This window comes from Cetorhinus maximus, chromosome 2 (genome assembly GCF_964194155.1).
Source record: "Cetorhinus maximus chromosome 2, sCetMax3.hap1.1, whole genome shotgun sequence".
NCBI lineage: Eukaryota > Metazoa > Chordata > Chondrichthyes > Lamniformes > Cetorhinidae > Cetorhinus > Cetorhinus maximus.
In genome coordinates this window covers 104773411-104787718 of record NC_135880.1, presented here as the reverse complement: position 1 = coordinate 104787718, position 14308 = coordinate 104773411, and the positions used below count along the sequence as shown (strand labels likewise).

General features: G+C 45.7%; 1 protein-coding gene across 1 annotated transcript in view; it reads left to right on the top strand.

Moving 5' to 3' along the window:
- The window catches only part of frmd3 (FERM domain containing 3), a 318178-nt gene that overhangs the window by 129078 nt on the left and 174792 nt on the right, over nt 1–14308 (top strand). Inside the window, exon 3 of the mRNA XM_078567752.1 lies at nt 6857–6899. Within this exon, the coding sequence (XP_078423878.1) occupies nt 6857–6899 (43 nt within the window). The remainder of the gene's footprint in view (nt 1–6856; nt 6900–14308) is intronic.

Below are 14308 nucleotides of genomic sequence, written 5' to 3'. Positions count from 1 at the left end.
GAGGCACCCATATATGCACTTCTAATAAAGTCACTGGCCCGCCATCAGGGCTCAGAGCTGATATTTCCACTTACCAGAATATAGTGAAACTGAAATGAGCATTAGTCTTTCAATCATTGTCTTGACCATGGTCAGCTAACTGAGCATAAACCAGAGGCCTTCCATTATAGATGGATGTGTGCCTGCATCAGCACCTTTAGGAGGAGTGCCAAAAATATTTCAGGATCAGTGCAGCAGCAGATTAACATGGCTAGGAACTGTAAAATGCACACAGCAGCAAGGAGTTAGACTTGAGGAAACTTTTAAGGTTGAAAGTACCAAAATGAATGAAGAAAAAATAGTTGCCTGACCTGCTTCAGCTTTACCTGACTACAGCTTATGATGCCTTTAAGTTGTGCTGCCAATGGCTGCCTCCTGGCATGTGCTGCCCATGTATTTCTGGGCACATTGAGGAAGTAGCATGGACAACATTGTCTGACATAAAAGTACACTGGTGTCCTAACTGGCATTTGGTCCCTGTTGAAATATACCCATGAGTATTGCTTTCCGCCAACCTGTGCTCCCCCCACCGCCACCACCTCCCCACCCAAACTTTGTTGCCAACAGGATTACTGAAGGTCTAATCTGAGGTCCACCCAAAAATCAGAATGGATAGAATGGTTGGTAAGACAGCAATTTACTTAAAAAAAACTTTTCCCCTGCTACTGAGTTGTTTATCCCGGAAACAAGGCAGAAGTGAGATGGAGATCAGCTCCCGAGTAGCTTAAAAAATTATGACCTCCCACTTTATGCCTGGCTAGGAGGTCTTGTGCCTCAGTGGTCTCAGTAGCATCCCTGCCTCTGGGCCAGAAGCTCTGGATTTGAGTCCTGCTCCAGGACTTGATGGCCACAGAAGGTGCATTCATAACATGGCCAAACAGATTGATTATTAACCTGTAATTCCTTCCAATACACCTATGGCAGGTGGTAAGAGCTGGTGAGCCTCCTGGTCAGCCATCGAGTTGCACCCCTCAAGCCATAGCCTCTGGTGACAGGTGAGCGACCTGCTGCAGGAAATCGAGCTACGGAAACAGACATAAGCAAATGCTTTGCCTGACTCATGTATCATTAGACACAGGAAAGCGTCAAAATCAAAGACTATGGGTGGGATCGTCCCAAATCGTCCCAAGTGCGGTAGCGGGCAGGAAAAAGGATGTTTTACCCACTGGCCGCAATGGCGGCTTTTCACACCATATCGTCCCATTCCTGGCGCATCTCATCTCATGAATAATTCATTCCCCGGAAACACGCTGAGTCGCTGGCAGGGCAGCCTGTAATTCGCCTGCACCACCGTCACCTCAGGCCTTCAGTAAACCGGGCACCATATTTAAAGGCTGCCCCTGCACAGAGCCAGCACTCTTCAAGGGACAGGAAGCTGCATGGAACTGATGGCTACCAAACAGAGGAAACATGCTGCCTCCTATATTTGGCGATGCCTACTGGACGCTGTGGAGGCCCGCTGCGAAGTCCCCTATTCCTGCTCTGGGCGACTACCAGCAAGCAAGGTCACCAATCCAGCATGAGAGGTAGTGGCAGCGGTGGTCAGTGCCAGTGCCCTGCAAAAGAGGACAGCCTTCCAGTGCAGGAAGAGGATGAATGCTCTAATCCATTCTGCCAGGGTAAGTCAACCGCCTCATCACTCTCAACTCACACACTCACAAACCCATCACACATCCACAGCGATCTCACACCTCAAGTGACAACACCACTAACTCTCACACACACCCTCACATCTCCATCAGGCTCATATCCTCTGGAGCTTGTCCCCTCATCCTGTCCATGACTCCGCTCACCACACAAGCATTCCATGCAGTGCCATGTGTCCTGTTCACACTCTCTCCATCTGTTTTCATGCAGGAGAGGTTAGCTCACAACAGCAGGGAGAGGTCCCAGACCATGGGTGGAGTGGCCCACATAAGACCCCTCACTCACTTTGAGGACTGTGCCATCATGCTGACAGGCTAGGATGTGGACCCTGCCTGCGGTGACAGTGAGGTCGGCAGCGAACACCCACATGAAGATCCTACACCACGTCATTCCCTTCTCAACGCAACTGTGAGTGCTCTCTCTCCTGCTTTTGATTCTGCAGCCATGCACTAATTATCCCTACTTTGGTTCACAGGGAGCTCTGCCAAGCAACCGACACCCTCAGCCAACCAGCCCCTCAGCTCCATCCAGGTCCTCACCTCCAGCCAAGAGGACACCTTGTCCATTGAAGAGCTGGAAATGAGCAGCCTGGAAGACCCATCACAGCACTTACCCACACCTCCACCAGCACAGAGATACACACCTCGGTGGGACCTAGATCTAGAGCAGGCTCGGGTTCACAGTCTGGTGGCCACCACATGGACACGTGTCTGCAGCGGGAGGAGGCCGGTTCAGCTGAGCTCCCCGGCACTCGGAGGACTGCTGGGGAAGAGGCAGTGTGTCCGAGTCTGTGAGGTCTGAGTCACTGGATTCGGCCTTCCAACTCATCGTGGAGAGTCAGCAGAAGGCGTGGGAACATCATGCAGAGCTGTTGGAATCCCTCAACAGAGTGGCAGGTGAGTCAGAGGAGTGCATCCGTCTGCTCTCTGATGAAGTGGTGCCCACATGTGCGCAAAAGGAGGTCTCTGTGGGTAGGATGGCAGACGCCATGGAGACTCTGGTCCAGCAGAACATGGAGATGCACGCAGACCTGCACTCCATCACGGTAACCATGGGTGAGTTCCTGCAGTGGTGACATGAGAGAGAAACGGGGCACCTTGACATCTCTCCTCTCCCTTCCCCTCAAGGTGTCGGGCACCCAAAGGGATGAGGAGTGGCAGCTGGACACCCCTGGGTCATCCACTCAGGAATCTCAGAGGCTGCCCTCTCCCTTTGAGCCCCTTTGCTTGTGACCTCCTCAACCTCGTCCTCCGTCATTGCAGAGGGAGCAGCTGGCCCACAGGAGGACAGCCAAAGCAAGCCGGGGCCCCTAAGGCCTAGGCTCGTCAGAGCACCCACGCCAAAGTCATCAGAGACAACAGGGCAAACCACTACACCGGCTGTCACCACCTCTTCTCCAGAAGTCAGGGCCATGCCTTGAAGAAGTGGTAGGCCTAGAAAAGTTAAGAATTTCAGATCACAAGTGGTTGCACACATGAACACATTTTGTCACTTTATAACCTGAAAATGTATTCACAACAATATGTAATGGTGATCGGAAATTAAAATTTGTTGGGGATCCATGGAAATGATACCCAACATGCAGAGACTGCAAAGGCAGAATATTTCTCTCCTTATCTCTGCCATTCTCCACACTTGTAGAATAGCAACCATTGGATTCCTTTGGTTTTTTCTTTTGATGATGAAATATGGGACTTGCTTAGATGTGAGCCCTGATTTTAACTTGATCCCTTCCTCCCATTGCAGTCACTGCATGTTGGTTACCATTTCCTTGAATCCCCACAAATTTCAACTTCCGTCTAATGGCAGTGATATCATTGGCATAGTCAGTATCTGAGAATGCTAATTAAAATCTCCTGCTGCCAATGGGACATTTACCCCAAAGAAATGATCTTCCAATTACTTGGGCCCCGATTGCAATATTGCTTGTTTTATGTAACCACTCAAGATTAATTTTTACTGCTGTACATCACTTGTTGTTCTCTGTCTCATACCTTTTTCCATGTTAGCCATGTGGTTTTCAACGAGAACTAAACAATCAAGGCAGCTAAGAAGTCACACTCAGGGCAATTCTAATTCCCACGCCTGGTAGAAACTAATTGAAGTACAGTTTAGGGTTGCCAGTCCTGTTTGGAGTCATTCCTGTATGTTTGATCATGTGACATTCTGACCGCTCTCATTTGACCATGTGATACCTGACATGTGTCCATGTGACATCTGGCCACACGATATCTAATTATGCAACTTCCATAAATGTTAAAATGTTGTGCACAGACAGGTTGGGTCACCTGTAATATTTTTGCTTGTGGTTTTGGACCAGTTCCAAGAACCAGGAGGCCACCCATTAGCAGGGTAAGAGAATAGTGGGGAAGAGGGGAAACTGAGGAAAGCTACCCTATTTTAGAGACCAATCCCATTTCAGAGACTCCCCTGTCATTTCGCATATCTCAGGATTGCCAAGACCTTCCAATGCTGACAGCCCTCCCAATTCCAGCCCTCTCCAGCCACCTCCCAGCTGCACTCCATGCAGTTGCAGCTCCCTGTGGGAGACATCATGGACTTGGAGAGGAGAGGTCATGCACTGCGATGGGAAATTTAAATTGCTTATCTCCTTGACTGTCGAAGGCAGTGCTCGGGAGAGGAACCCCCAATTCTGGGAATCTCCTTGTCATTCAGGGAGGGTTGGGAACATGAGTCAGATTTTTTGCTGAGTGGGCATGCGCCTAATTAAATGCATTAAATGACGCACAATGATGTCAGGTGAGCATCCCGATATCATTGTGCACTCGCCGATATTTCGGTTGGCGGGCGCGTGTGGGAGTTGGCAGCGCGCCCGCCGACAATTAAAAGGCCTATTAAGGCCATTAACAATCCAATTGATCTAAATTTTTCGCTGCCTGTCCAAAATTATGGTTGGCGGATGAGCGAAAAGGCTAGGTGGCCTTTGCATTTTTAGCAAAACCTCATCCACGGGCAGGATTCGATCTGTCATCAAAACTTTTTAAAAATTTCATCCTAATTTCTAACATATCCCTACCCCTGTGACAGAGTCACATGAAGGGACTTGTTTTTTAACATTTTACGAATCTTTATTTTTTATTTTCAAAGTTGTTTATCTCCCTGAGGCAGCTCTGTGCCTCAGGGAGTTTTTCCAGCGCGCACCCGCATGCATGTGCGAAGTTCGCTCTCGCCCTCCTCCCTCCCCCACACAGGCAGCGCTGAGCGCTGCAGCACGCGTTTTATACTGGGTGGGCCTTAATTGGCCCGCCAGCGTGAAATCCCATTCCGACCCCAATCGCGGGCGGCGGTCGGCTTCCCGACCGCCCCCGCCCACCTGCACTGAGCCCGCCCAACAAGGGCAAACTTCTACCCATGAGTACAGTTAAAATGGAGCAGGAGACTTACCCTTCTGCACAGATTTGGCCGATGGCAGTTTAAAATTGCAACCAGCAAAGATGTTCAGCGTAGCAGGATCCTTATTTAAATATACAGATTGTACTCCAGTGACATCATTGGGGCCTGACTGCCAGACTAATTTGTCAGGAAATGGGTTTAGGGCCAGAAGAGGACTAGAAAAACACATTTTTTTTTCAGTTTCCTTGCAGGAGTGCTCACCTGGGTCCCATAAGGAAATCTTGAGCATCCCTTGATGCTCAAGGGATCAAGGGCTTCCCTTCTACTGTGATCCCTGTCAGACCCTGCTTCTGATCACTTACTGTAGTGCTGAGGACTGTTCTCTACAATTCCTGGCAGTTGCCCAGTGGCATGCTAATGAAGCCCAGCTGTTAAAATTGGTCAGGCCTCCCTAATCCTGCTGCCATTCTTGGACTGGCCAGTTCTTCACAGGGTCACATTTCCACCCGAGATTTAAAATTGCCCCCATTGTTTCAGGGTGAGGAAGATATTACAAGTAAGACTTTACGTTATCCAGATTATAGTTAACATTCCAGTTCAAGGCTCTGACATTTTTGGTGAACAGGTAAGGAGCTTTTCTTTAGGGAATGATGTTAAGAATGCTCTTCTAGGCTGCGCAAAATTCTTCTTGCATGCTCCAACCTCTCCCTGCCTCTCTGGGATTGTTACCCACTTTTTAATGACACACTTCCAGCTCATCATCATGGATGATCAGCAGCTTTCCTGCCCTCCCTGGATTGGCAAGCTGCCTGTTAGTGCTTATTCAACATTGATAGCTTCCTGTGCACGTTAAATGAGGGCCAGAGGGTCAGCTGTGGCTCAGTCCATAGCACCCTCGCCTTTGAATCAGAAGGTTGTGGGTTCATGTCCCACTCCCGGAAACCAAGAACTGTGATTGTACTCGAAAGAGTTACGTGAGGTCTGTTGATAACTCGAAAGAGTTAAATGAGGGCCTTGCACAAAAATGGATCTAATGGATGCCCCGTCACCTGCTTATCTAATATACAGAGTAATCAAATATCTCAACCCCTCATTATGTTCGTTTCATATAATACAGAACTAACCAATTTTGAAAAATATAACTTTTACTTTTCTATTTCCAAGTTTCAAGAAATTGTTTCTGAATATTTTTAAAAGAAATATCTAAGTGACAGTATATCTGTTTATTTTGTTGATTTTTGTGACCTTTTCTTCCAGCCAGGCTGATTTATATGATCAGACCACAGATTTTTGTTGAGTTCTGTTTGAAAGATATTTAAATATAGTTATGGATATTGTATAAGCATTCCACCTTCACCTGTACTGCATCTCCTGACTCCAACCATCCCATAAGATGTCCTATTTCACATTTACTATAGGTATTCAGCTGAATGCTGATGGAACTCAGGACTAGTATGACATGTTAGCATTAATGTCTAACATTTTTGAAAATAGTACTGTAACTAGGAGGCTATTGTGATTACTTAATGTCGTTCTTTCTAACTTCTCCAGAAACACAACAAGAGATTCTTTTGTCTCAATTGCATTTGAAATTTGGCATTTGTTTGGTATGTACACAGTAAATGCTGACCAAATAATTCTTTGTTTTGTAGGTTCTCATTTCTAATAGAAGGGACGGGACCTTTCAGATACAACACAAAGCAATCTTTGTGTGTGTGTGTGAGTGTGTGCGTGCGTGTGTGTGTGTGAGAAGGAGACAGAGATAAACAGATATGTAATATTGTCTAATTTTTGATCTCCAATTTTTATTTCTTAGCATTGGCTGGAACCCAACAAGTCAGTTGTGAAGCAAATGAAATGTAAGTCTTGACAGATTTTTTTCTGTGCAAATGCAGGTTGAAAATGTCGACAGTTCATTGTACACCAGCCTTACACTATACTCCGACATTATCAGCCAATTCAGAGAAATTCTGACACATTCAGATGAATTCATATCATGCAGTTCAGTTGTGTCACTATTTGGTAATGGATCATTTAGAAACCACTATCTCTCTGTATATCTGAGCTGGTTACTTCCTTTTTCACATTTTGTATGGTTGCAACCTGTGTTGTTTTTGTTAGTTATTGATTTCCTAGTATGAGTGTATCATCTTGAAATGGTTTTCATCAGAAATAGGATGACTAAAAGTACTTTAATTACATTGGTAATTGCTAGCGCTTTGTACATCCATCACAGGAATGTCTTACGGCATCTACACTGGGCTAGTAATCACATTTTGGCTGCGTAATTGGTTTTGTTACTGTTTCTGATGTGAAGTAGTTAATGCGCCTGCAATGCATGTCCAAAAGTGAGGACCTGAGTCTTATTGGAAATTAAGTCTTGGTTCTCATCGGGCATTCTGATACAGCTTTCTGGTTGGTGCCCTCTCAGAATTGCATGGTTAAGAGAAAGAGCCAGCCCACAGATGGATCCAAGCAGGTTAGAGGAGGGGGGGGAAGCAGTAAATGAGTGTGAGGGCCGAGTCTAAGGCTGACTGTGGGCCACCTTACTGCTGAATAACCAAGAAAAAACTTAGCTGCTCTTCAGAGGCCTCCAGTGGTCACTTTAAGTCCTGCCGGTTAGGATGTTGTAGACTCAGAAATCTAAGGATAGTATGCACGGTGCTTTGTACTTCCATGTCAGGAATGGTTCTGTCAGCAACTGTGAAAAATGCCTATGCTGGAACTGACATCTTGGGCTGGATTTTGTGGGGTGCTGTGTTCCCTGTCCTCTCCCCTGACTAAAAAATCGGTCAGGAGCCCACCCATGAGAAAGCCTGCTGTCCCACAGCTATGTTGCACTCAGCGGGGCATTAATTGGCTCAGGGAAAGACTTTCGCCACCATCTGGGGAGGATATCCCAGTTTAGAGAGCTGCTGGCCAATCCAATTGGCTGGCAACTCTGTAGTCCCAGCGGTTTCAGGTTTGAGTAGTGGCCACTGCTGGCAGTACAGCCAGTTCCTGAAGAAGAGGAGGCTATGGAAGCTGGACTTCAGGTAAGTCCGGTGTATTGACAGGGCCGGCAAGTGGGGTGATGGGCTGGGGGACTGGTTTTGAGAGACTTGGGGGAGGGTTAAGGAAGGAGGTATAATTTTGTGGGGGAGGGGGATGCCTCCAATGGGTACAGGGGACGTTCCAAAGGAGGTTGCCAACACCAGCTCGCCCAGTAAAAGCTGCCAGGCTACCTGCTTGGTCTGGGCCTTCCATAGGTAAAATAGCGGTGGGGACTGGATGACCCACTTAAGGGCCTCAATAGGCCCAAGGCCTGATGACTCCACTGCCCACCCTAAAATGGGAGACAGACCAGGGGTGGTTGGGAAGGTGGTGGGTAGGCCATGCCCTGCATTTTAAAATCCCCACCCTGCCTTCAAACACGCCGGCAGAGGGCCATAAAATCTAGCCCCTCAATGCAATATCACGGGGATGTTGGAGATGCCATTTTTCGGATGTTAAAATGAAGCCATGTCTAAAGTGGATAGAACCATAGAACAATGGAAAAGTTATGGCACAGAAAGAGGCCATTCAGCCCATCATGTCTGCGCTGGCTGAAAAAAATTAAACACCCATTCTAATCCCACCTTTTAGCACCCTGTTCGTAGCCTTGCAGGTTACAGCATTTCAGTTACAGATCCAGGTACCTTTTAAATGAGTTGAGGGTTTCTGCCTCAACCACCAATCCAGGCAGCGTATTCCAGACAACGTATTCCAGACACCTACCATCCTCTGGGTGAAAAAGATTTTCCTAATATCCCCTCTAAACCTTCTACAATCTGTAGAATTGCATTGACAGAAATTACAATGTGCATTTTTGATACAAGGCCAATTCAGATGATTGAGGAGACATGAGGTTGGTCTCATAGATCCTGATCTCCTCCTAGGCATACTGGAGCTTTATCTGACATGGGATTGTGCACATGTAAAGAGGACTATTATCCATTGGTAGGAAAATGTTTTTAATCTGTGCCCCATGGTAATTGACCTCTCCACTAGGGAAAGCAAGACTTTCCTGTCTACCCTATCTAGGCCCCTCATAATTTTGTACACCTCAATCAAGTCATCCCTCAGCCTCCTCTGTTGTAAGGAAAACCACCCAGCCTACCCAATCTTTCCTCATAACTGCAGTTTTCAAACCCTGGCAACATTCTTGTAAATCTGCTCTGTACTCTCTCCAGAGCAATTATACCCTTCCTGTAATGTGGTGACCAGAACTGTACACAAACTCCAGCTGTGGCCTAATCAGCATTTTATACAGTTCCAGCATTACATGCCTTTGTATTCTGTACTTTGTCCAATAAAGGATAGCATTCCATATGCTTTCTTTATCACCTTATGTACCTTTTCCTGCCACTTTCAGGGACATGTGGATATGCACTCCAAGTCTTCTCACTTCCTTTACCTCTCCTGATATCCTCCCAATTGTGTATTCCTTGCTTAGTTTGCCCTCTCAAAACACATTAAGTCACACTTCTCCAGATTGAATTCCATTTGCCACTTTTCCGCCCACTCAACCAAACCATTGATATCATTCTGGAGTCGACAGCTATCCTCTTCAATATCAATTACACGGCAGATTTAAGATATTCCATGGCATTGTTTGAATAAAAGGATATTGCATGTCACTAAACTTAAGAGCTAATCCTTAGATAGCAAAGTGGGTTATACTGAGGATGTGTTAAGGAGCTTTTTAAATGTAAGGTATTTATTTTTAAGCAACCCTTTCATTAAAAACCTTTTCCTACCAAAGGATAATAGTCCTCTTTACATGTGCACAATCCCAATGTAAAATAAAGCTCCAGTGTGCCTAGTAGTACATTAGGATCCAACCTCGTGTCTCCTCAATCATCTGAATTTGCCTTGTACTAAAAATACACATTGTAATTTCTGTCAATGCAATGTTTATAAGCTATACAGTATCTGTTGCTTTGTTCATTGTGTTTTGTCCTGCTGCTTCCCCTTACAGTTAAAGTGTATGGCTGAGTCTTGCACAGTATAAGCTTGTGCTGCTTTTTACATGGTCCCTTAGTGGGAGGAGGAAACAATGTGGATAACTGCTGGGTATCAGTACTTGCCTCTAGGGATGGAGGTGACCCAGTCCCTCTCACTACTGGTTATGAACGTTGCCCTGCGTGTGTTAGCACCACGACTATTGTTGCAGTGGCTGATTTGGCCTGTTTGATTAGTGATACAACTGTGGCCATTTGAGTGGATCAATATAAAGAATGAGATGTGGAATTGCCTTGAAAGATAATCACCATCATCTATACCAACTCTAACTGGTCCCCTGCCTCTGGGCACTCCAGAGATGGGGAGGTTTGGTGCGGGGGCTGGGGATGCGGGGGTGGGTGGGGGATTGGTGGTTCCATTGGTGGTCTCATTGGTGGTGGTGAGGCAGACCCTGGCAGCAATGGAATAGTTGAAGCCCTGCCCTATCGCTGTTCATATCTGATTTCTCAATATCCTGAATTCAAAGAAAAGAATAAGTTAGAACTGAGGAAGTAGCTTTTAACTTTCGGCCAGGATGGAAAACAGGATGTAGTGGGTCGGCTTTGCATTATTATTCCATATAGAAACATAGAAACTTGGAGCAGGAGTAGGCCATTCAGTCCTTCGAGCCTGCTCCGCCATTCAATGTGATCATGGCTGATCGTCTATCTCAACGCCATATTCCTGCTTTCTCCCCATACCCCTTGATCCCCCTAATGTCCAAAAATTTATCAATTTCTTTCTTGAATGTACTCAGTGACCCAGCTTCCACTGCCTTCTGTGGTAGAGAATTCCACAGGTTGACCACCCACTGGGTGAAGAAAGTTTTCTTGATCTCAGTCCTAAATGGTCTGTCCTGTATCCTGAGACTGTGGCCCCTGGTTCTAGACTCCCCAACCAGGGGAAACATCCTCCCTGCATCCAGTCTGTCTAGCCCTGTTAGAATTTTATACTTTTCAATCAGATCCCCTCTCATTCTTCTAAACTCTAGTGAATACAGTCATACCAATCTCTCCTCATACAACAGTCCTACCATCCCAGGTATCAGCCTAGTGAACCTTCACTGCACTCCCTCAATAGCAAGTATACCCTTTCTTAGGTAGGGAGACCAAAACTGCATGGAATACTCCAGGTGTGGTCTCACCAATGCCCTGTATAACTGCAGTAAGACATCCTTACTTCTGAACTCAAATCCTCTTGCAATGAAGGCCAACATACCATTTGCCTTCCTAATGGCTTGCTGCACCTGCCTATTTACTTTCATTGACTGGGGTACAAGGACATCCAGATCCTATTGTACATCCACATTTCCCAATATACCACCATTTAAATAATACTCTGCCTTTCTGTTTTTCACACCGAAGTGTATAACTTCACATTTATCCACATTATACTGCATCTGCCATGTGTTTGCCCACACACACAACTTGTCTAAATCGCCCTGAAGCCTCCTTGCATCCTCTTCACAACTCACAACCCTACCCAGTTTTGTGTCGTCAGCAAACTTGGAAATATTGCATTTGGTTCCCTCATCCAAGTCACTTATATACATCACGAACAGCTGGGGCCCAAGCACTCATCCCTGTGGTACACCACTAGTCACCGCCTGCCACCCGGAAAAAGACCTATTTATTCCCACACTCTGTTTCCGGTCTGTCAACTAATTCTCAATCCATGCCAATATATTACCCCCAATCCCATGTGCTTTAATTTTGTCCACTAGCCTCTTATGTGGGACCTTATCAAAAGCCTTTTTGAAATCCAAACACACCACATCCACTGGTTCTCTCTTATCTATTCTACCAGTTACATCCTCAAAAAACTCCAGTAGATTAGTTGAGCATGATTTGCCTTTCATAAACCCATGCTGACTTTGTCTAATCCCATTAATGCTTTCCAAGTGTCTGTTACCACGCCTTTTATAATAGACCCTAGCATTTTTACCACTACTGATGTTAGGCTAACTGGTCTGTAACTCTCTGTTTTTTTCTCTCCCTCCCTTTTTAAATAGTGGGGTTACATTCGCCACCTTCCAATCTGTAGGAACTGGTCCAGAGTCTATAGAATTTTGGAAGATGACCACCAATGCATCCAATATTTTCAGGGCCACTTCCTTTCATACTCTGGGATGTAGATTATCAGGCCCTAGGGATTTTTCAGCCTTTAACCCCATTAATTTCTCTAGCACCATTTTTTTTACTAATACTGATTTTCTTCAATTCTTCCCTCTCACTAGACCCTTGGTTCCCTAACATTTCTGGGAAATTATTTGTGTCCTCTTTTGTGAAGACAGAACCAAAATATGTGTTCAATTCTTCTGCCATTTCTTTGTTCCCCATTATAATTTCCCCCTTTTCTGACTGTAAGGAATCTACTTTTGTCTTTGCTAATTTTTTTCTCTTCATATATTTATAGAAGCTTTTACAGTCAGTTTTTATGTTCCTTGAAAGTTTACTCTCATACTCCATTTTCCCCATCTCGATCAATTTTTTTGCCCACTTTTGCTGAATTCTAAACTGCTCCCAATCTTCAGGCTTACTGCTTTTCCTGGCAATTTTATATGTGTCCTCTTTGGATCTAATACTATCCCTAATTTCTTTTGTAATCCATGGTTGAGCCACCTTTCCTGTTTTATTTTTGCGCCAGACAGTAATGAATAATTGTTGTGATTCATGCATACATTCCTTAAATATTAGCCATTGCCTATCCACCGTCAACCCGTTTAGTAAGATTCCCCAATCCATCATTGCCGATTCGCGCCTCATACCCTCGTAGTTCCCTTTATTTAGATTCAGGACACTAGTTTCGGATTCAACTTCTTCACTTGCCATCCTAGTGAACAATTCTATCATTTTATGGTCGCTCTTTCCCAAGGGACCCCACACAACAAGATTGTTAATTAATCCTTTCTCATTGTACAATACCCAGTCTAGGATAGCCTGCTCTCTAGTTGGTTCCTAAATGTATTGGTCTAAAACACTATATCTAAAAAACACACTCCAGGAAATCCTCCTCCACAGTATTATTGCTAGTTTGGTTTGTCCAATCTATACGTAGATTAAAGTCACCCATGATTACAGTTGTACCCTTATTGCATGCGCCTCTAATTTCTTTCCTTCCCTTACATCTCTGTTATTGTTTGGGGGCCTATAGACAACCCCCGCCAACGTTTTATGCCCCTTGGTGTTTCTTATCTCCACCCAAACAGATTCCACATCATGATTTTCCGAGCCAATATCCTTCTTCACTATTGCATTGATTTCTTCTTTTACTAACAGGGCTACCCCACCCGAGAGCATTGGTCCAGTCCTGCCCAGATACAACCTGTCCTGTTTGTACTGGTCCCACCTCCCCCAGAACCGGTCTCAATGTCCCAGGAATCTGAATCCCTCCCCCCTACGCCATTTCTTCAGCACATATTCATTGATATGTCCTGTTATTCCTACTCTCGCTAGCATGTGGCACTGGTAGTAATCCTGAGATTACTACCTTTGAGGTTCTACTTTTTAATTTACATCCTAACTCCCTATATTCAGCTTGTAGGACCTCATCCTTTTTATTACCTCTGTCGTTGGCACCAATATGTACCACGACCACTGGCTATTCACCCTCCCCCTTCAGAATGCCCTGCAGTCTCTACGAGACATCCTTGACCCTGGCACCAGGGAGGCAATATACCATCTTGGAGTCTCTTTCATGGCCGCAGAAATGTCTGTCTATTCCCCTTACTATTGAATCCCCTATCACTATAGCCCTGCCACTCTTCTTTCTCCCCTCTTGTGCAGCAGAGCCACCTGTGGTGCCATGGACTTGGCTCCTGCTGCTTCCCCCTGAGAAGTCGTCTCCCCCAAGAGCATCCAAAATGCTTTCTTTTTTGGAGAGGGGGATGGCCACAGGGGGCTCCTGTACTACCTGCCTTCCTCTACTCTGCCTGGTGGTCACCCATCCCCTTTCTGCCTGTTCAGTCTTTACCTGTGGTGTGACCACCTCACTGAATGTGCTGTTCACGATAATCTCACCATCACGGATGGTCCACAATGAATCCACCCGCAGCTTCAGTTCCAAAATGCAGTTAGCCAGTAGCTGCAGCTGAGCACACTTCCTGCACACTTGGGCGCCAGGGACACTGGAAGTTTCCATGACTTCTCACATAGCGCAGGAGAAGCATATCACAGATGCAGGCTCTGCTGCAATGACTTCCCTTTAGATTAAGCTTGTTAGTTACTCCCTTTAAAGAATACTAATT